At 40.7% G+C, this 20,672-nt stretch overlaps 1 protein-coding gene across 11 annotated transcripts in view; it reads left to right on the forward strand.

Moving 5' to 3' along the window:
* fbrsl1 (fibrosin-like 1) overlaps positions 1-20,672 on the forward strand; it is a 349,667-nt gene that overhangs the window by 96,334 nt on the left and 232,661 nt on the right. For all 11 annotated transcript variants that reach the window (XM_079690032.1, XM_079690031.1, XM_079690041.1 and 8 more), the window contains exon 2: positions 16,175-16,405. In XM_079690032.1, coding sequence (XP_079546158.1) covers positions 16,175-16,405 — 231 coding nt within the window. The remainder of the gene's footprint in view (positions 1-16,174; positions 16,406-20,672) is intronic.

A 20,672-nucleotide genomic window follows, 5' to 3' on the forward strand; every position in this document is an offset into this window, starting at 1 on the left:
CCTCTTGTTCCCACACACACACTTACTTTTTTTAATGTTTGAGTACAGCTGGTTACAATCCATATCCAACTAAATACTACCTGATATTACAAGCTGCAGCTCATTAAGCTCTGAGGCTCTTTTCTCCTGTCGCTTTCTTTGTAATGAAGCATGTTTGTGTCGTGGAGCAGAACTGACAGCCCGCCTACTCAGCTTTACAAGATCTGTACCTGGGTTACCCATGGGACCATTTGTAAGTGTTAGATTTCACATTGCTTTTCAAACAAGAGTATAAACAGCCTTTATTGTTTTAATGTTGCCAGCAATTCTGTAAGCTGTGATGTTTAGACATCGTAAAACAATTTTAAACAAGATTTGATTGTAGATTATACATTTTACTGATACCAATTGTATAATATTTACCTTGTTCATTAAAAATATAAAATATATATATTTTTTAAATATATATTTTTTTAAATATATATTTTATAATTTTATATTTTTTTAAATATTTTTTTTTGTATGTGGGAAGAGGTGGGGCGGCGACCCTAGCGCCCCTATGTGCCGGCCGCCACTGTGTACGTCGTAATAAAGTCAGAATTACTTTCTCATAAAGCACATAAGAATTCATTGTGATGTAGGCTTGCACTTTAAAGAGGGCATATTTTGCTAATTTCCAAGTTCATATTTGTATTTTGTGCCTCTACGGTCACATTTGTCACGCTTTAAAGGTCCCTTATACTGTTTTTCAACAATATATCACAAGTCTCAGATATATACAGAACCTGTCTCTGATTGGCTGAAACACCAAACAGATCATTGCAGCATTACCCATAATCCCTTCTGTTTCAGCCCTGTTTCAAAAGAGCTGACTCTCTGTCTGTTACTTTAGATGAAAATAAGGAGCCCCTCCCCACGCTCCTCTCATACCTCATTCACACCAACAGTGTTTCAGGGCCGGTTCGGAGCTGGAGCTTGAAAAGCACCGGATTTTCCTGTTCACACCGCAGCGGAGCAGCCTCTTAGCTCCGGAATCCGGTTCATTTCGAGCACCAAAAAATTGTCCGGCTTGAGCAAAAGCACCACATACGTCACGCTTACGTCGAGGCGGGGGCAGGGGCGGGATCAACCCCTGAACAACAACACCTTGGTTGCTGATTGGCTAATGGTTACACAAGAAAAAACATCGTTATGACATCATAAAGTGGCCAAAATCTGATCAGCTCATTTTCAGACAGGTTTTTATAGAAATGGATCAGGACAAAAAGAGAGAGAATCTTTGTTCCTGAAACTTTCAGAGTCTCTTTCCACAGAGGGGACACATGTTGATGTAGAAGAGACATGAAGAAGAGGGGACACATGTTGATGTAGAAGAGACATGGAGAAGAGGGGACACATGTTGATGTAGAAAGACATGAACAAGTGGATTTTGCATAATAGGTGACCTTTAATGTTCAAAAAGGTATTTTTCTGGAGGGAACACATGGATTTTAGCCTCGCAGACCATGCACAAGCACGGAAACCTCTATAACACACTAGGAAACAGTATAGTGCCCCTTTAAGCACAGTACTTAATGAAATTGCCTTTTTTTTGTGAAAGAGAAGGCAGTGTGGCTGCTACTGGACGAGTGTGGCAGCTAGCTGGACCTGCCATGGATTAACACCTCACATTTCCAATTCATTCCCCTGCTCTCGCATAACACACTGCACCGCCAAAACACTAGCTCACTCTCACAAAGGACTCAGCCTTTTAACCGCGGAGTCAAATGAACCGGAAAAATACACCTCATAGATTAACAAAAGGTGAAAAGGCTGCGGTTCATTTGATTTGTGTGCTAGCAAATGAGGCAACATTGATCAGTGTAGAAATGTGTGCTCTCTCTTGTTCACAGCCTGATAAGCTGCTTGGCACACAACGCTGCCTCCTCTCTCTCCTCAGGCTACAACCCTCTGATTATGCGCTCCGAGAGAAACAGGGAGTAAATGAGTGTGCTCAGATAATCAAAGGTGTGTTTGATGTGGCTTCCAGCAGCATTAGGTGGAAGGTGACTGCTGTCTCTGCGGAGCTTCAAATGCACGCTATAAAAGCGAGCGAGCGCTGCATGATAAAACCAATCCCGTCTAAATCATGACAAGTCAGAGTGATTTATCTGACATGCCAAGAGGTGCGGTAATGCGTACAGAAGCAGTCCAACAACTGAGCAATAAATCTACACCACCACGCCTCAGCCAGCTAAAGGCAGCTATAAATGACTCTGCTCCGCTGCTTTTTAGCACACAGAAACAGAAAGTGGTTGACGTCCTTAAACAACTTTTAAATCAGGGGAACTGAATGCAACTCACCTCATCAACAGAGGCTTAAATACCATTCACGCAGCTTTCAGGGGGCGAGACATAACTTTGGGAGTTAAGTTATCACTGGGAACATGTCATAATGATATGTAAGTCAAACTGTATAAAAAATAACATGACATCAAAATTATGTCATACAGTAGAAGCTACAATTATAATTGTTTATAATGCGTGAAAATGAAGTCCCTCGACATTTTAAACTGTACACCAAATAATCCTTGTAAACATCCAGTGAAATTGTTGTATTACTTCCTAAAAAAAGGAAATGTAATTATTTCAAAGCCACATTTTGAGTCAAGCGATGGATTTGCTGCATTTAGTGTAAACCAAATTGTTATAGAGAGTCTGATTTGATGAGAGATGAAGACTTAAGTGTGTAAACGTTTTAGTTCCACACAGCATGTTGTCTAAATGTTTACAAGTTCCTTAAATACATTTTTAATCATGCATTATTTAAATGCAAGTTGCTTAGTGCTAGCTTGCGTTCATCCTCTTCACTGCATGTGTTGTACCTCGCTGCCTCCACCAACTATCGATCAGATCAACGGATCAAGCGTGTTGACTGTCACATGTCCGTGCGCATACCTTTAGAAAAGCATTGGTTCATAAGCTGCCTTTAAAGCACATTAAGATTGAGGTTCGGAGCGATATATTATCTAATTTCTCATTGATTGTTGCTTTAAAACCAAGTTAATCTGTGAAGTTAAGGCATTAGGGTGATCTTTAACACACTATACAAGAACTAACCCCGGGAACTAAATCACAAATAAAATGTCTTTATAAGCATTCATGTTTACATATCCACAACATGTTCCTCAGCACACTGGCAGTATTCAGATGTTGTCAAAACGCTGCGTTGTACCTCATATCTCAGACTAATATATGTGTGTTCTTAAGTTTTATTACGCAGTTGAATCAGTCACAGATAGCTAGATGCTGCTCATCTTCAGTGAAACTTAAAATGCAGTCTAAGATGTAAGTGTCATTTTGCTCCAGTGTAGCAGTAGATAGATCTGTAGGTGTTCAAGAGAGCCCTGTAATCTCTTTGTGTCTCTGCTAAATGTCGAGGGAGGGAGGTGTACCCTTCAGAGCTCTTTGTGTCTAAATAATGACTGTCCTCAGAGAGAAGATTGCAGGAGGAGAGCATGATGATGTGCATTAGACACCGCCACCTCTCTTCTCTGCACCCAGGTACCATGTATAAGACTCCTTCTTCTTTATGCAAGCCTTCTGAAGCACCCCTTAACCTTTCCAAGTAACTTTGCTGACGATCGTGTTATGAACAGCTCTTTATGTCGTAACTAGAGAATGCAATTCCTGAAGAAATTGCTAGTGCGAATGCTTTATGCTGAAACGCTGACGCTGAACTGCTATGCTGAAATGTAATGTGTAAGAAGAAAGTGAAGAATTTAGATTGAGATGATACACGAACACTGGGGGCTTGAATGTGTAATGAGAGAAGAGAAGAAAGTAAAAAGGCTTGGAAAAGCAGCAGAATATTTGAACTGCAAACTGTTGAACTAACTTGATGATGAATGATCTGTCGCCATGCCAACACATTTGATGACATCCCATAATACGCTTAGATGCGTTGATGGCTGCATCGTTACCAAACCTGTGAAGTTTTGGGCCATTTGGAGCATTTTCACTGAAGTTATGAGAAAACCGTGTTTCATGGCGGGCATTGTGTTGCCATGGCAACGGCATTTCCCGTAGATGTCTTCACGGCTTGACTGTTAGCACACATGTGAAGTTTGAGCACTTTTTTAACATTTTCATAGGAGTTATAGCGACATTGTGTTTAATGGCGAGGGATGCGTTTCCATGGAAACGGCATATGGTGAGATCTCAAATTTGTCGTAGAGCTGTTGAGGCATGGACCGGTGATATACAAGTGAAGATTGAGGGACGATTGGACCGTGTCCATTGGACTTACAGCGACATCGTGTTTCATGGCGAGTGGTCTGTCGCCATGGCAACGGCATTTGAACAATTATGTCTCAGGAATGTAGGGTTTGGGAATTATGGCATGTTTAAAAATATGAAGGCACATTTCAAGATTTCCTACCCTCTAGCTGTGACATAACGCAGTCTAGTTAATGTTAAAATCTGAAGAAGGCCTCTGTACCAAGGTCTGAACAATGTTTAATATCTCTAAAAGTAAGAATCAGATTTAAAAGTTATGTTACACGAATAATGTCAGAAAGATGTGTAACATTTTAAAGTTGGAATGAGGTTTCTGAGTGAAAGTATGAATGAACAGTTAGCAGTTGAAGTCGCATGAAGATTTGTTGAAGTCTGAAGAATTTCTCCATTGACTTCAATGTTTAAAATGTGATGTATTATGGGATGTATCTCTGGAATTATGAAAGTTATGAATGATAAAAGTAATAGCAATCGATTCCCGACCGAGCTGAACGTTTTGATGTTTGAACGGAGTTTCTGCGATGTTCAATGCGGGAGGAGAAGACCGGCAAAATAACGGGCGGAATAATACGATTAAAGAATTTTGTGCGTAGAAGAACAGAATGTTAACAGCATTCCCACTAAATGATATCTGTGTGAAGCTTCTGATACTTTTGATATGCTTGATGCTAAAGTGCAAAAGATCAAGGCCAATTGGTTTGTGTGTTTAGCGTTGTAGCTACATGTGCTATGTTTGAGGTTTTGCTTGTGAGTTTTGGAGGGTTCACACGTACCTTGAAAACTCAGTATTCAGATGGACTACTTGTTGGATAGTCCCAAATGGTTGTATTTTATAATCTGGATGTCCTTCCTAGATGAACACAGTATCCACATTTTGACTGGTATCCGTTGCATCAACAAAAAAGTTAGCCTACAAAATAATCACTTATGAGGTAGACTTGCCAAACTGATATTGTCGAATATGCCCCAGGAAAAACCCTTTACACTCTGCAAGTAACTTCAAGGTTGCTCACGTTCGTGTCAGTTTAGATTGTCTTGGCTTTAGGCCTAGGCATCAACAGCCCTTGATGTCGTAATAATAATAATATCTGTGTGTTTCTGATACTTTTGATATGCTTGAAGTTTGATTACAATATCATCATTTTTGAACCTTTGAACTGGGTTTCTCTTTCTATTTTTTTAAGTGTAGGCTAATTGGTACATGTATTTAGCCTTGGAGCTATATAAGTGCTCTGAACGTTTTTCAAGGGTTTACACAAACCTCGACAATTAAAGGTGGGGTAGGTAAGTTTGAGAAATCGGCTCGAGATACACTTTTTGTTATATTCCATGGAATGCTCTTAACATCCCGATAGCAATGAATATCTGAAGTGCTTTGACAACAATCAATAAAAACATGTCATCTCTGTAAGCCGTAGTACTGTAAAAAGTACGACCAATCATCTGAGCCGGCCCGGCTAAAATAACTGGATGGCCTCCCTGCCTGTCAGCCTTCCATCTGTGCACAAACTTATCTCGTGCCCTCATTGGTCATGTGCGCGTTCGTGTGTGTTGGAGGAGGGGCTCTGTAAGGAAGTGACAGATTTTTTCCGGGTGTGTATTTTCAAATTCTAGCGCACTCGAGTTGGTTTCTCCAAATTTACCTACCCCACCTTTAAGTATTCAGATTGACTGCTTCTGAGTCGGTACCAAATGTTAGTTTTTTTACAACCTGGATGACCTTCTTCCTAGATGAACACAGTCTCTTTTACATCATTTAGCCTTTAAAAGAATCACTTATTAACGTAGATTTGACCTTTAGGAGCTTTGTTATTGTCTGATGTCCTCAGATGTGTTCTGCCATAAATACACTCAGTATAAGGCAAGCTAGTGATCTTTTTTCCTAACAATGTTAATCCTATATGCCTCAGGATGCCCCCACTCTGCTCGTACCCTCAGGGTTGCTGGCGTTCCTCAGAGTAGAAAGCCTAATCTCTCCTCTGGGAGCTGAGTGTATCCCGGTGGATCTCAAGGCCCCGGCATCACCATGTAAAGCCATGCTCTTTATTGTTGAGGGCTAGGAAACCTGTGTTGGATTTTATGCAGTCACACACTTGATCCACACACACACACACACACACACACACACACACACACACACACACACACACACACACACACACACACACACACACACACACACAGACACAGACACAGACACAGACACACACACACACACACACACACACTCCGGTCCCCATGCAGCCTGGAACAGCAACAAAGCTCTTCCCGTACTGTTGCCAGGGTAACGTGGTCGGGTCAAACCAGTCGAGCGGTCTCTCCTATTCCAGGCTCAGCACCCCCCCCCCCCCTCACACACACACACACACACACACACACACACACACACACACACACACACACACACACACACACACACACACACACACACACACACACACACACACACACACACACACACACACACACACCCTCCACTCACGTGCACTGTCTTTCTGTCTGAACATAAATATTGTGTTCTGGCATCACTTTAACATTCTACGGGGGAAATGTGCATTTTGGTATGAGGGTATTTTGGTATGAGGGCAAATCGTTGAACCTGCATTTACAATGATGGTTGTTTGAGTCATTTTTATATAAATCCCATTATATTAGTGAATCGTTATTTGTGCATTTCCTTGAGACTAATCCAACACAATCACGTTTTGCCCCAGGCATTAATAGAGACATCTGGAATACCATATACATTTATTTAAGTGGTGTTTTGTGACCGGGTGGCAGTAGCATCGAGAGTAAAGAGATAACACTATGCCTTTCTAATTAAAACAATACGCAATCCTTAACTAAATACACAAATGCCCTTAGGCAAAGCATTTACTTTGCAATAATTACCATCACTACTCTGCTCTACGGGTTAGAGGGATAAGGCTGTTTCATTATGTGTAGAAATAATTCAGTATCTATTTCATGAAAGGAAAAAAAAAGCACATTTTGGCACATGGAAATGATATCACAACTAAGCCTGCAGCTGGCAGGCTCACTGATGGACTGGCCTTCTTCTCCTGCAGCCATTATAGATCTGTTGTTGGAGATGTACTGTGAATAAATGGAAATGACACAGATAGACAATTGGAATCTGTTTATTACCCATACAAGTCAGCAGACACGAGGAAGCAGATCCAAATGTGCCAAGCTTGGATATAACAATGTACAGTATTGAAATTCAAGGCAGATTGGACACGTTTTGTACACATATAATTACTTATTTTTTATTGAAACACATAGATTTGAGATTTATATGGATTCATAGATAGATAGATAGATAGATAGATAGATAGATAGGTAGATAGATAGATAGATAGATAGATAGATAGATACATAGATAGATAGATAGATAGATAGGTAGGTAGGTAGGTAGGTAGGTAGGTAGGTAGGTAGGTAGGTAGGTAGGTAGATAGATAGATAGATAGATAGATAGATAGATAGATAGATAGATAGATAGATAGATAGATGGATGGATGGATGGATGGATGGATAGATAGATAGATACGTAGATAGATAGATAGGTAGGTAGGTAGATAGATAGATAGATAGATAGATAGATGGATAGATAGATAGATAGATACATAGATAGATAGATAGATAGATAGATAGATAGATAGATGGGTAGGTAGGTAGGTAGATAGGTAGGTAGGTAGGTAGATAGATAGATAGATGGGTAGGAAGATAATTTCGTAGATAGATGGATAGATAGATGGATAGATAGATAGATAGATAGGTAGATAGATGGATAGATAGATAGATAGATAGATACATAGATAGATAGATGGGTAGGTAGGTAGGTAGGTAGGTAGGTAGGTAGGTAGGTAGGTAGGTAGGTAGGTAGGTAGGTAGGTAGGTAGGTAGGTAGGTAGGTAGATAGATAGATAGATAGATAGATAGATAGATGGGTGGGTGGGTAGGTAGGTAGGTAGGTAGGTAGATAGATAGATAGATGGGTAGGAAGATAATTTCGTAGATAGATGGATAGATAGATAGATACGTAGATAGATAGATAGATAGATAGATATAGATAGATAGATAGATAGATAGATAGATAGATAGATAGATGGGTAGATAGTTAGATAAATATGTAAATACATAGATATAAATAGATATGGTTAAACACTGAAGATATGTGGAGAGATTTGTTATCCTGAGTGAAATATCCAGCATTTTAAACCACAAACACTGTTGCAGAGGCACATTATAAACTGTATGGATACAATTTACCGTAAGTATACGAATAAAATAAAAGGTAGTGAAAATAAAGTACCTCTTATCTTAAATATAAACAAAACGAATGCAGAGAGCTTCAATGTCACTCATAAAGGAAGACATTACCTATAAGAGATTTGAAGCAGGCTCAGTTATGCGATGGCCGCCGTGTTCACTCAAAAGCTGTATGTCCTGTATTGGAAATGACGATAATCTAAAGAACTGAATGCTATAAATAGAGTAGAGATTATAATCCATTTGGTAGATGACCAGTCACAAGGTACCATGTGACCATTGACACGATCATGGGTCTATCATCCTTCTGTTCAAAATGACTGATTATAGTCTTGGGCTTCATTCACATTCATAGTATTCATAGTACAGTAGGTATTAGCCTCGCTTTGACTATTTTCCATTTACTTTTAAATTACGTTTGCTACATTTGGAATACCTGCATTTATTCACCTTACACCTACGGTTATGAAAGTCAATGTTCATGCTGGAGTTGAATGGAGTCAGTAAGTTAGTACAACATGTAAGTAGTATCAGTCACTCAAGGTTTTTTGAGTAGCATTGAAGTTTAAAAATATGTACGTACAGCTCATTCAGAGTGGCAGCTGCTCCCCATGCTGCCTTATGGCTCTACCACAAGCTGCCACTGTACATTATCCCCAACAGTGAGTTTTAAAACAGCCACTTTTACGACACATTTACTGTTTTGCTTCATAATGCACACGAGAGGACGGAGAAGATGTGGACATGGATGAAAGAACATGGCATTACTGCATGAAATTGGCTAACTGAGCTCCAGAGATGACCAAAAGGTGTCCTGCAGGGATCATTTAAAACCATATTTCCGATTTGAAAAAGATATAATAATAATGGGTTTCATTTGTAAAGCAGACTTAAAATCCCGAAGCGCTTCAAGCAGTGAGCATGAACAGTATACAAACAGTACACAACATGATGAATACAAAGCAATAACAAACAAACAATACAAATAAAATAAAAGTGTGGTGATAAATAAAAGGTCTAGGGAAAGGCTCTATTGAACAGATGGGTTTTGAGGCCTTTTTAAAAGCCTCCACGGTCTGTGGTGCTCTCATGTGGTCGGGGAGAGCGTTCCACAGACTGGAGGCAGCCGAGCAGAAGGCCCGGTCTCCCAGAGTACGGAGCTTGGTCCTGTGGGGTCTGAGGAGGTTGGAGCGGGTGGTCCGCAAAGGAGGTATGGGGGGTGAGGAGTTCCTTGAGGTAGGGAGGGGCAGTTCCATGGATATACTGGTGGGTGAGGAGGACGGAGACCTTGAATTCGATCCTCAGTTCCACGGGGAGCCAGTGTAGTGATTTAAAGATGGGGGGTGATGTGATCATATTTGCGCACCCTCATCAGGATCCTAGCAGCGCTGTTCTGAACGTACTGGAGCTTCTGGATGCTTGTGTTAGCTTTTGTAACCCTCACCCTATAAGTGGGGGTATTTAACATGCAACACATTATTGAAGCCAATTTGGACCACAGTTAATTGAAGGCTGTGAGTTAAAAAAAAAAAAAATGTGTTCTTGTTTATTTTACAAGACATTAAAGGTGGGGTATGTCATTTATTTCAGAAACACGTTTTGTTATATTCCATGGAATGCTCTTAAAATCCCGATAGCAATGAATAAATTAAATGCTTTGACAATAAATACATAAGAATGTCATCTGTGGAAGCCGTGGCGCTGTAAAAAGCACGACCAATCATCTGAGCCGGCCCGGCTAAAATAACTGGATGGCCTACCTGCCTGTCAGCCTTCCATCTGTGCACAAACTTATCTCGTGCCCTCATTGGTCATGTGCGCGTTCGTGTGTGTTGAAGGAGGGGCTCTGTAAGGAAGTCTGAAGGAAGCATGGATGTATAATAAGAGCTTGATACAGCGTGGGAGGCGGGGCCTCATTCACTCGAGCTGGTTTCTCCAAAATTACCTACCCCACTATTAAGTCCTTTCTTGGTTATATTCGTTATATATTTCAATTACAAACATGCCAAGTTTATTTATATACTGTAGCACCTTTTAACACAAGGCAATTCAACGTGCTTTACACACAGACAATCATTAAGAGCATTAAGAAATGGTACGGAATGGCATTTCAAAACAGTCATTAAAAAGCAAAGCGAATAAAATAAACATAATATTTGAAAAACATAAAGTGCCTTAAGAAATCATTTAGTCATGAGGACTGCAAAGGGACAGAAAGTATTCTTTGTTGTTATAAAGATGTACCAATAGTCTATTATAACTGAACTACATCAGCTTGAAGTGTTAAATATTTGAATTGTCATAAGCAACACACATATGACAATAGCAGATTAATTAAGAGTTTTGTACATTTTCAAACCGTACATAAATTGTTGATTAAAACGAATATTGTCTTTCCTTTAGAGAGTGCTAATCTGCTCTGAGTGCCGTAAGGAAAGCCCTGAGCGTGCACATTATCTTCCAACAAAGACGATGCCAAACCTCCGTTAAGATATTAAAACGCAATTAAAGATAACCGTGTCAAGCTGCCAGATAATCAGTGTAGTGTATCACTGTTTCCTACCTGGATGAACGACGCATTTGATAACCGCAGGGACTTCCATCAGAATGCTAATTAAACTACATTTCTGCAAGTTGATGCTTAATTGATCGCTCACTGCCGGTTTGTCCACAAAGGCATGTTTCTATTAATAATGGAGGAGACGCTGACGTGATTTATCTTGATGGAGCGACACACTGCAGCTTTAGATACTAAGAGAGGAAACACCTGCAGCCTTTCCTATCAGTGCTCATAAGCGCTCTTAAACATGGCTCTCCAGGTGATGAATTTCCTGACAAGTGTCCTGCTAATACCGTCTGCTCTCTCGTGGGAAATATATGTTATTCCTGATGAGGTGAGAAGTACTGCTGTGTGGTTATATTAAAACCCGCCTGGCAACCTTTTGATACAGCACTTCCAGAACGTGACTACTCTTTAAAATGTCCTTTATAGTTTCTGTGAACTTAACTATTACATTGAGCTTCATACCATGGCCATAAATATCCTTTAAGTTGAGTGTACTTGCAACAAATCAAGTCAGAGGGTGTTGTACCTGGTCTTTAAGTAAGGTATTTTCTCTTTCTTTTATATATATGTCGTAAATGTTGGCTCTTGGGTTCCCAAACAGCTTTTCTGTGATGCCTGGGGACAATTCAGCTGCGAATATTTGAACAGAGCTGTTTCTAAATAGCTTTGTTCTTCACATTTTGACTATTAACCATTATATTGTCCCTTGCCTTATATTGCTTTTTTATCGTGGAAACCTTCCTTTCTGTGGCCAGTTTTTGTTCTAAGTACCTGACTCATGAACACCTTTTGTCGCTGAAGGTGTCATTCATTAGCGGTTATGGGGCTAATGCGCTAGCCATCTGCTAACCTCCCACCCTCTGAGCCGATAATTAGATTATTCATACAGAGCGCTGAGCTGGCGGTAGTGGTTCTGGCTGTGAACAGATGTTAGAACGTGAACCACAGCCCTCGGCCTTGAACTCCATGCAGCTTTAAACAGCGCGGTGTCGTCCTCTGCCATTCAGAGACGCAGTGATCTCCACCGACAGGCTTTACAGAGCAGCAGTGAGGGACATTGCTCCACTCAGCCCTGAGGAGATCTGGAAAACAAAAGGCAGCAGAAGCAGATGTATATATTTATAATGTGGTGTAGATAGGAATCCTTTAAACGATTGAGCAAACCTTGGTTAGCATTATAGCACTTCCTGTTCCCTCGTCTCAAAGTCAACAGTTATTCAAACATGTTTTTGTTAGATCAATGGCGTTAGTGCTCATAAGCGTTTTTAAACATGGCTCTCCAGGTGATGCATTTAATGACAAGTGTCCTGCTAATACCATCTGCTCCCTCAAGGGAAATATATGTTATTCCTTATGAGGTGAGAAGAGCTGCTTTGAGCTGCTGTGTGGTTATATTAAAACCCGCCTGGCAACCTTTTGCTACAGCACTTCCAGAACATGACTACTCTTTAAAATGTCCTTTATAGTTTCTGTGAACTTAACTATTAAATTGAGCTTCATACCATGGCCATTAATATCCTTTAAGTTGAGTGTACTTGCGAAAAATCAAGTCAGAGGGTGTCGTACCTGGTCTTTAAGTTTAAAGGTATTTTCTTCTTCTATATAACACATTACATTTATAAAGCGCTTTTACTGGTGCTCAAAGCGCTTAATATATATAATATAATATATCTCGTAGATGTTAGCTCTTGGGTTCCGAAACAGCTTTTCTTTGATGCCTGGGAACAATTCAGCTGCAAATATTCACTGTTACATGTCTGATATGTGTAATGTGTAATGTAAAACGCTTTGAGCATTCGGAAACAGCACTCTAATAAATGTCATGAATTATTATTATTATTAAATATGCTCCGTCTAGCACAAAACTGCAACATGTTTTTGTTAGATGCCTGACATAAGGTTGGTTGTTAACGACAAAAAATATGTTAAAAAGCCCACATGTGAATTTGAAAAAGGCGGTTGCTAACAAGCTTCTAAATGAGACGACTAAATATAATTTAGCTTAGCGGTGGTGACATGAAGTCATGTGACTGTGCTGTAGTTCCTTTATAGCCCAACATTAGCCGCGTTTAGTTTAGCGGTGGTGACGTGAAGTCATGTGACCAAGCTGTAGTTCCTTTATAGCCCAACATTAGCTGCCTTTAGCTCAGCGGTGGTGACATGAAGCCAAGTGAACGTGCTGTAGTTCCTTTATAGCCCAACATTAGCCACCTTTAGCTTAGCGGTGGTGACGTGAAGTCATGTGACCGAGCTGTAGTTCCTTTATAGCCCAACATTAGCTGCCTTTAGCTTAGCGGTGGTGACGGGAAGTCATGTGACCGTGCTGTAGTTCCTTTATAGCCCAACATTAGCTGCCTTTAGCTTAGCGGTGGTGACGTGAAGTCATGTGACCGTGCTGTAGTTCCTATATAGCCCAACATTAGCTGCCTTTAGCTTAGCGGTGGTGACGTGAAGTCATGTGACCGTGCTGTAGTTCCTATATAGCCCAACATTAGCCGCCTTTAGCTTAGCGGTGATGACGTGAAGTCATGTGACCGTGCTGTTGTTCCTTTATAGCCCAACATTAGCCGCGTTTAGTTTAGCGGTGGTGACGTGAAGTCATGTGAACGTGCTGTAGTTCCTTTATAGCCCAACATTAGCTGCCTTTAGCTTAGCGGTGGTGACGGGAAGTCATGTGACCGTGCTGTAGTTCCTTTATAGCCCAACATTAGCTGCCTTTAGCTTAGCGGTGGTGACGTGAAGTCATGTGACCGTGCTGTAGTTCCTATATAGCCCAACATTAGCCGCCTTTAGCTTAGCGGTGATGACGTGAAGTCATGTGACCGTGCTGTTGTTCCTTTATAGCCCAACATTAGCCTCCTTTAGCTTAGCGTGGTGACGTGAAGTCATGTGGCCGTGCTGTAGTTCCTTTATAGCCCAACATTAGCCACTTTTAACTTAGCGGTGGTGACTTGAAGTCATGTGACCGTGCTGTAGTTCCTATATAGCCCAACATTAGCCGCCTTTAGCTTAGCGGTGGTGACATGAAGTCATGTGACCGTGCTGTAGTTCTTTTATAGCATAACGCTAAACAAGATGTAATTATCATAAATGTGTTTTTGCCAAATATCTAATTTTCTGCAATAATCTTAATTCCAAAGGAAAAACCCATAGATCTTTTTTGAGGTAGCCCTTGCAATGCTAACTTCCAGGTTGGCCTACGAGTGCATTTGTGTCTCTTCAACAAATCCTGTGAGCCATGTCCTTAATATTGTCCACACAGGCACAACCAAGCTAAAGGTTGCAACATCAAAAATGTTAGCTATAATTCCTATACTCACAGTTTATCAAAATTCATACACTGATTGACATTAAACTTGCTGTAGTTAACCTCCAAAGTTTGGCAAAGAAAAGGAACATTAAGTAATGTACCAGGCAGCTACGAATTATCTTTACATTCCAATAAACAAACACCGATTCCATACAGCACGTAACCGAAGCATGGAAGGAACGATTAGTTAGAGGGTCATACTGTAAGTGTACAGCGACTGTATTTTCTCCAGTGTCTGTTAAAGCAGCACTTCATATCATAAGCTCATTATATCTGAGCCATAAAGTGATTATGGGCTCCAGTAAGGCATTGTTCTGCTGTTGACAGGATTAAAGATTACTTAAGAGAGAGAAAGTGAGCGTCTACGCTCCACGTTTGCTTGCTCTGTATAAGCCTGCGGGGAAAGGGTCTGCACGCTTCACTGTTTACCAGCTGAGGCACACTCCAATTTTTTACACATTCATCTCCTCCTCTCTGTCCATCCATCCAGATCTCTGTCTGCTCTAATGATGTTCGAAGGCGGTGTAAAGTGTTGTTTTTCATACACTTGTCACCACCTTGTCCACGATTGTTTTTAAGGAAAATCTTGAGACACTAAAGCCAGTAAATCTCTGTTGACAGCGTGGCGTTGATTACTGTCTGTGTTACTATCTGTGAGGGCAGGATTACCATAGAAAGTCAGATTTGGCTTTTGAATAACTCAAAAAGTAAGCGCTGTATTCAGACAGGTTGTATGGCATTCTCTAAGACTGCATTTGTGAATTCAATTCATTAAGGCTGCTTTATGAGGGCCAAATGAGGGCACCACAGACCGTGGAGGCACACTTGTCAACCCTCCCGATTTTCGCGGGAGACTCCCGATTTCATTGCCCTCTCCCGGTTTCCTCCCGGGGTCATATTTCTCCCGATTTCTGACAAAATCAGATTTACACACGACTGTTTCCACTCCACTCGGACTTTAATACAGCTACACCATTGTTTGGTTTCCATGGTAACACGTTTCTTTAGTAGCGCGCGCAACTCAAAGTCTGAGAGGGTGAAGCAGATATTCACAGAAAACAGAACAAGAATCGACAACTACTCTACTCTCTGCTCACTCCTTTCCTGTAAAATACAGGTCCAGCCCACACGCTCCATCAAGGACGGTGCTACAGGCCGCAAGGCAGTGCACTTACAATTACAATAAGCATGTTAATGTTAATCTAACAGCTCCGGCGATCCACTAGCACCCCCCCCCCCCCCCCCCCCCCCCCCAATTTTGCATTTTGAAATGCTCCCGATTTCTGAGGTCTAAAGGTTGGCAAGTATGCGGTGAGGCTTTTAAAAAAGGCCTCAAAACCCATCTCTTCAAAAGAGCCTTTGCCTAGACCTTTTTTTATCACCCTTTTATTTGTTTTTTATTTTTGTATTGCTTTTTAGTAATTCTACCGTGTTGTGTATTGTTTATTTATACTGTTCATGCTCACTGCTTGTAGCACTTCGGGATTTGAAATCAAATATGAAGTGCTTTATAAATTAAACCCATTATTATTATTATTATTATTATTATTATTATTATTTATTCGGAAAAGAAGACTGATTTGCCAAATGTTGAGCTTCCTTCGAATATTGAATATTGTACTTGTCCCTAATGCGATTGAAATGAACAATGTATTCATTCTGCAGCCTTCACCCAGATGTATGTTTAATGTATGAAAGCTTGGTTTTTTCGCGTCATATATTTGTTTTAATGTCTAGATTTCTAACGTGCTTTCATCTCCTCCCTGCAGAAGAAAGTCGGCGTTGTGAAGACTCAGGAGAAGAAGGAGCGGTGGAAGGAGAAAAAGGTGGCGAAGCGGCAGAAGAAGGATGACAAGGAGGAGGTGGTGGAGGAGGAAGAGGAGAATGTGCAGCCAGTTGAAGATCCTCTGGAGAAAGGCTTCCTCCATCACGCCCAGCGGGAGGCGGAGAGGATGACGGAGCGGCTGCTGAAGAGGACCTACTCCAAGAAGAACAAGATGGTGAGTCCGCCTCCATGGCTCCTTATATTCTACCTAACTTAGAAAAGGTAACTGTATGTTCAATGGCTGGCTTTGTGTTCAACTTCTTGGATGATTTCATTCCTTAAAAGCATCAAGCAAAGTCTTTTCCCCAAAACTATACTGACCATCAATCTGATGTCCACAATCACTTTAACGCAGAACGAGATCAATGCAGTGGTGCAGGAAACACAAGCTTTTTTAAACATTTGTCAGTAGCTACTCCACTGGTGCATTTTCTAAATCTTATGTGTCCTACAAACTGCTAACAAGTGTCTAAATGGGACTATTGAATGTCACCATACTTAGCCGCCTTTTGCTTAGCGGTGGTGACGTGAGGTCATGTGACCATGCTGTGGTTTCTTTATAGCTTAACGTTAGCTTTTACAATTGCATTTACTTTTCAAAAATCATTAAGTGGTGTTAACCTCTTAAGCCCCACGGACCCTTTGGAGATTATCCCGCTGAACGGAACAGTATCATAAATGTGTGTTTCCAAAAAAATCGTATTTTCTGCAATATCCTGAAACCCAATGGATTTCTCCGTAGCTTTTTGTTGGGGGAGACCGTGTAATGCTAACTTTTCAAAAAACGCCTCACTGTTTTGATTCGTGGGTATTTTGTGACTGACTGTTTTGCTTGCTTCTGCCATGAAGTCAAAAGAGCCAATCAGCTGCTTCAGTATCTTTCACTAGAAGCAGTATTTTGTCACTCCTTCTTACAGATTGGCACGTTCACTTTCAACAAGATCAATGGGGAATCGTCCAAAAAATGTGAAGCGTGTGTTCTTTACTCTCTCTTGTGTCAGCAGGGACTTTGAACCTCAGTGCTAAGGTTGTCAGGAGATGAATTCACTTCACATGAAACACTTCAGTCCCATCTAGCTGTGCAGCGTCAAAACACTTCTCAGTGTTCAGCGCTGGAGAAAATCATTTTCTACAAATACTCACTTTGAGGCTGGAGCCCATTACAGCTGTCAGAACAGTCATTTTCTAAATGGAATAATGTTATTGTATTTTTGTACTTTTTTGAAATACGAGCTGATGAGACTACTTATATTTTCATTTAGGTAAGTCCAGGTTACTCTAATAAAAGCATTTGATTGGGGTTTTGTCAGCTGGCCCTTTAGCTGTTAGTAACCGTGCTTGTCATATCATGGTCGGTGGTGACATTTGGCGCTCATTTTCTTTCTCTTGCTGTTATGAAGTGACTTGTTAGTGCCGTTTCCATTGTGCATTGTTGGCTCTGCATTAGCAGTGATGTAAACATGTTCCTGTGTTTTGCTTTTATTTGAATTCAAATTGAGAAGCTCTCCTTACTATGTCTCTAAAGTGAAAGCTGTTTTCCCCATGAGGCCTCCGACTGACACTTTTGACAACCGGTTATGGACTGTTGTAATGCATCACTTGTTGACACTATGTTTAGAAAAGTATTTGTACAAGAGTTACAGCTCGGTAAATCAGACCAAATCATAAATAGAGAGTTATGACCACAAACAAGTTGCTTTTGACAGTAGAATAAGCATACAATAACTGCATATAGGTTTGCATTGGATCAGATAAACTTCCCAGATCCCAAAATGTGTTTTTTTTTTTTTCTAAGACATTGCACACAAATATTATTGAAAACGTATATTTATAGAAAAAATATCTAAATATAGTTATCTACTACTAAAAAAAAATATATAGACTTATAGAAGAATACAAATAAACGGTATCATAGATAAGTAATTCAATGGAATCAGTCAGATAGCCTTTGGCGCTAAATGAATGCTAACAAATGTGACGTGGAGACACTGATGAGCCCTGGTGTTACCCAGAGTGGCTTTGAGCACATTATTGGTACGCTGCCTTCAGGTGCATTTACTCAGCTATCACTCTGTGTTCCTTCATGGCTGCAGAAGAGCTGCTATGTTTGTGTATGCAGGGCTGCCAATATGAAGCTCTCTGCTGAGTCTGTCCCAGGGAGATAGCCCATCTCTGTGTTAACAGTTTGTTTAAATGGGCGGATGTTTTTATGCTCCTGTCTGAGGCCAAACTCCGCCGTCGTGCTGTTGAGGATAAGAGGGGGAAATGTAGTCAGGAAGCCAAACTAAATATTGAGGCTGTGTAGCTCCGAGGCCTCTTCCACACACACAAATATCTCTCTTAGATTTCCTAAGGAAGTTAACATGGCTGAAAATGAGTTTGGCTGTGATATTTAGTTTGCCAAGAGGAAGTGAAAAAGTGAAATGTATTTAGCTGATACGCTCATCCAAGTGCAGTTGGCTGCAATTACTGGAGCAGATTTACATTCCAGTGAGATAGTAACTACACAGTATCAACAATCTGCTGCCGTTATGTTAACGCTGTGCTGAGTCTCATGTTTTACTGTTACCTTATCTAGGATTTACTACACATGCTCCCAATGAGATTAAGATAGGAGAGGTAGAATGCAATATACTGTATCTTGTAAATATCTTGGAGGCACATCAAAGACATGCACTAACTGTCACTCAAGCTTACAGTGCATTTATGTGTCATCTTTGTTTTCAAAGTGCAAAGATGAGACCTCACCAAACAGAAATCAGAAGGTCTATCAACAAATACATTTTTAACTACAAGGAATTTCCTATGTGCATAGATACACATATTAAAAGGTAAAACAAAGTACATTTAATGTAAAGAACAGAAATATAAAACTGAAAAGGTACAAAAATATATCAAAAAGAGATTCAAAAACAAATACAGTGGGGAAAAAAAGTATTTAGTCAGCCACCAATTGTGCAAGTTCTCCCACTTAAAAAGATGAGAGAGGCCTGTAATTTTCATCCTAGGTATACCTCAACTATGAGAGACAAAATGAGAAAGAAAATATCCAGAAAATCACATTGTCTGATTTTTAAAGAATTTATTTGCAAATTATGGTGGAAAATAAGTATTTGGTCAATAACAAAAGTTCATCTCAATACTTTGTTATATAGCCTTTGTTGGCAATTGTTGGGTTCAGAATTCCAGAAAAGACAGACAACTTCTAAGTTTAACTATTTATTGGACTCATCACATCTTTGGGAATCACAGGCAGCAAAGCTGTAATCTGTAACCACCAAATCCGTCAAGAGCCTGGAACCTCGTGCGACAATACATTTTATTACACAGGGCGTTGCCCGTACATTTATGATTGGTCAAGACTAGATGAAGAGATACCGCGGTTTAGACTTGGTTCTCTTTGGTTGGTGCACAGACTCAGATAGAGTCTCTTGGCAACACGATCCTCTAATCAGCATTCGGCCGGCCTGTGGAAGTCCCTCCCTACTCTGGCACCATCATACTAATTTGTTTTCTCTAACGTTTCTTCAGATATAGTGGGAAACCATAATGTTGTTTCCTAGCTTTGTGGGGGAGCGCGGCTCCCATACAAAGTGAAGGCCGGTGCGATGTGCTGTTCTGACTACCTCTTTGTGTTCTCTCAGTCTCTGCACTCGACCTTGCTTCTTTCAATATTGCAAGCTAAACACTTTCTCATGTAACTTTCCCCTTCGTTTCTGTCCACCCCATCACAACTTGGGGGGGGGGGGGGGGGGGTGATTGGGTCCATATATTCCAAAGTCACAGCACATACAATGAGCACAATAAGCAAATAATGTAATAATAAGAATCATTCTTGTAATGTTATATAAAAATAGACTCAAACAATGATGACAGAGGTCAAACGTTTTCTGTAAGTCTTCACAAGGTTTTCACTGTTGCTGGTATTTTGGCCCATTCCTCCATGCAGATCTCCTCTAGAGCAGTGATGTTTTGGGGCTGTCGCTAGGCAACACGGACTTTCAACTCCCTCCAAAGATTTTCTATGGGGTTGAGATCTGGAGACTGGCTAGGCCACTCCAGGACCTTGAAATTCTTCTTACGAAGCCACTCCTTCGTTGCCCGGGCGGTGTGTTTGGGATCATTGTCATGCTGAAAGACCCAGCCACGTTTCATCTTCAATGCCCTTGCTGATGGAAGGAGGTTGTCACTCAGAATCTCCCGATACATGGCCCCATTCATTCTTTCCTTTACACGGATCAGTCGTCCTGGTCCCTTTGCAAAGAAACAGCCCCAAAGCATGATGTTTCCACCCCCATGTTTCACAGTAGGTGTTCTTTGGATGCAACGCAGCATTCTTTCTCCTCCAAACACATCTAGTTGAGTTTTTACCAAAAAGTTCTATTTTGGTTTCATCTGACCATATGACATTCTCCCAATCCTCTTCTGGATCATCTAAATGC

The sequence above is a fragment of the Notothenia rossii genome (genome assembly GCF_949606895.1).
Source record: "Notothenia rossii genome assembly, chromosome: 6".
NCBI lineage: Eukaryota > Metazoa > Chordata > Actinopteri > Perciformes > Nototheniidae > Notothenia > Notothenia rossii.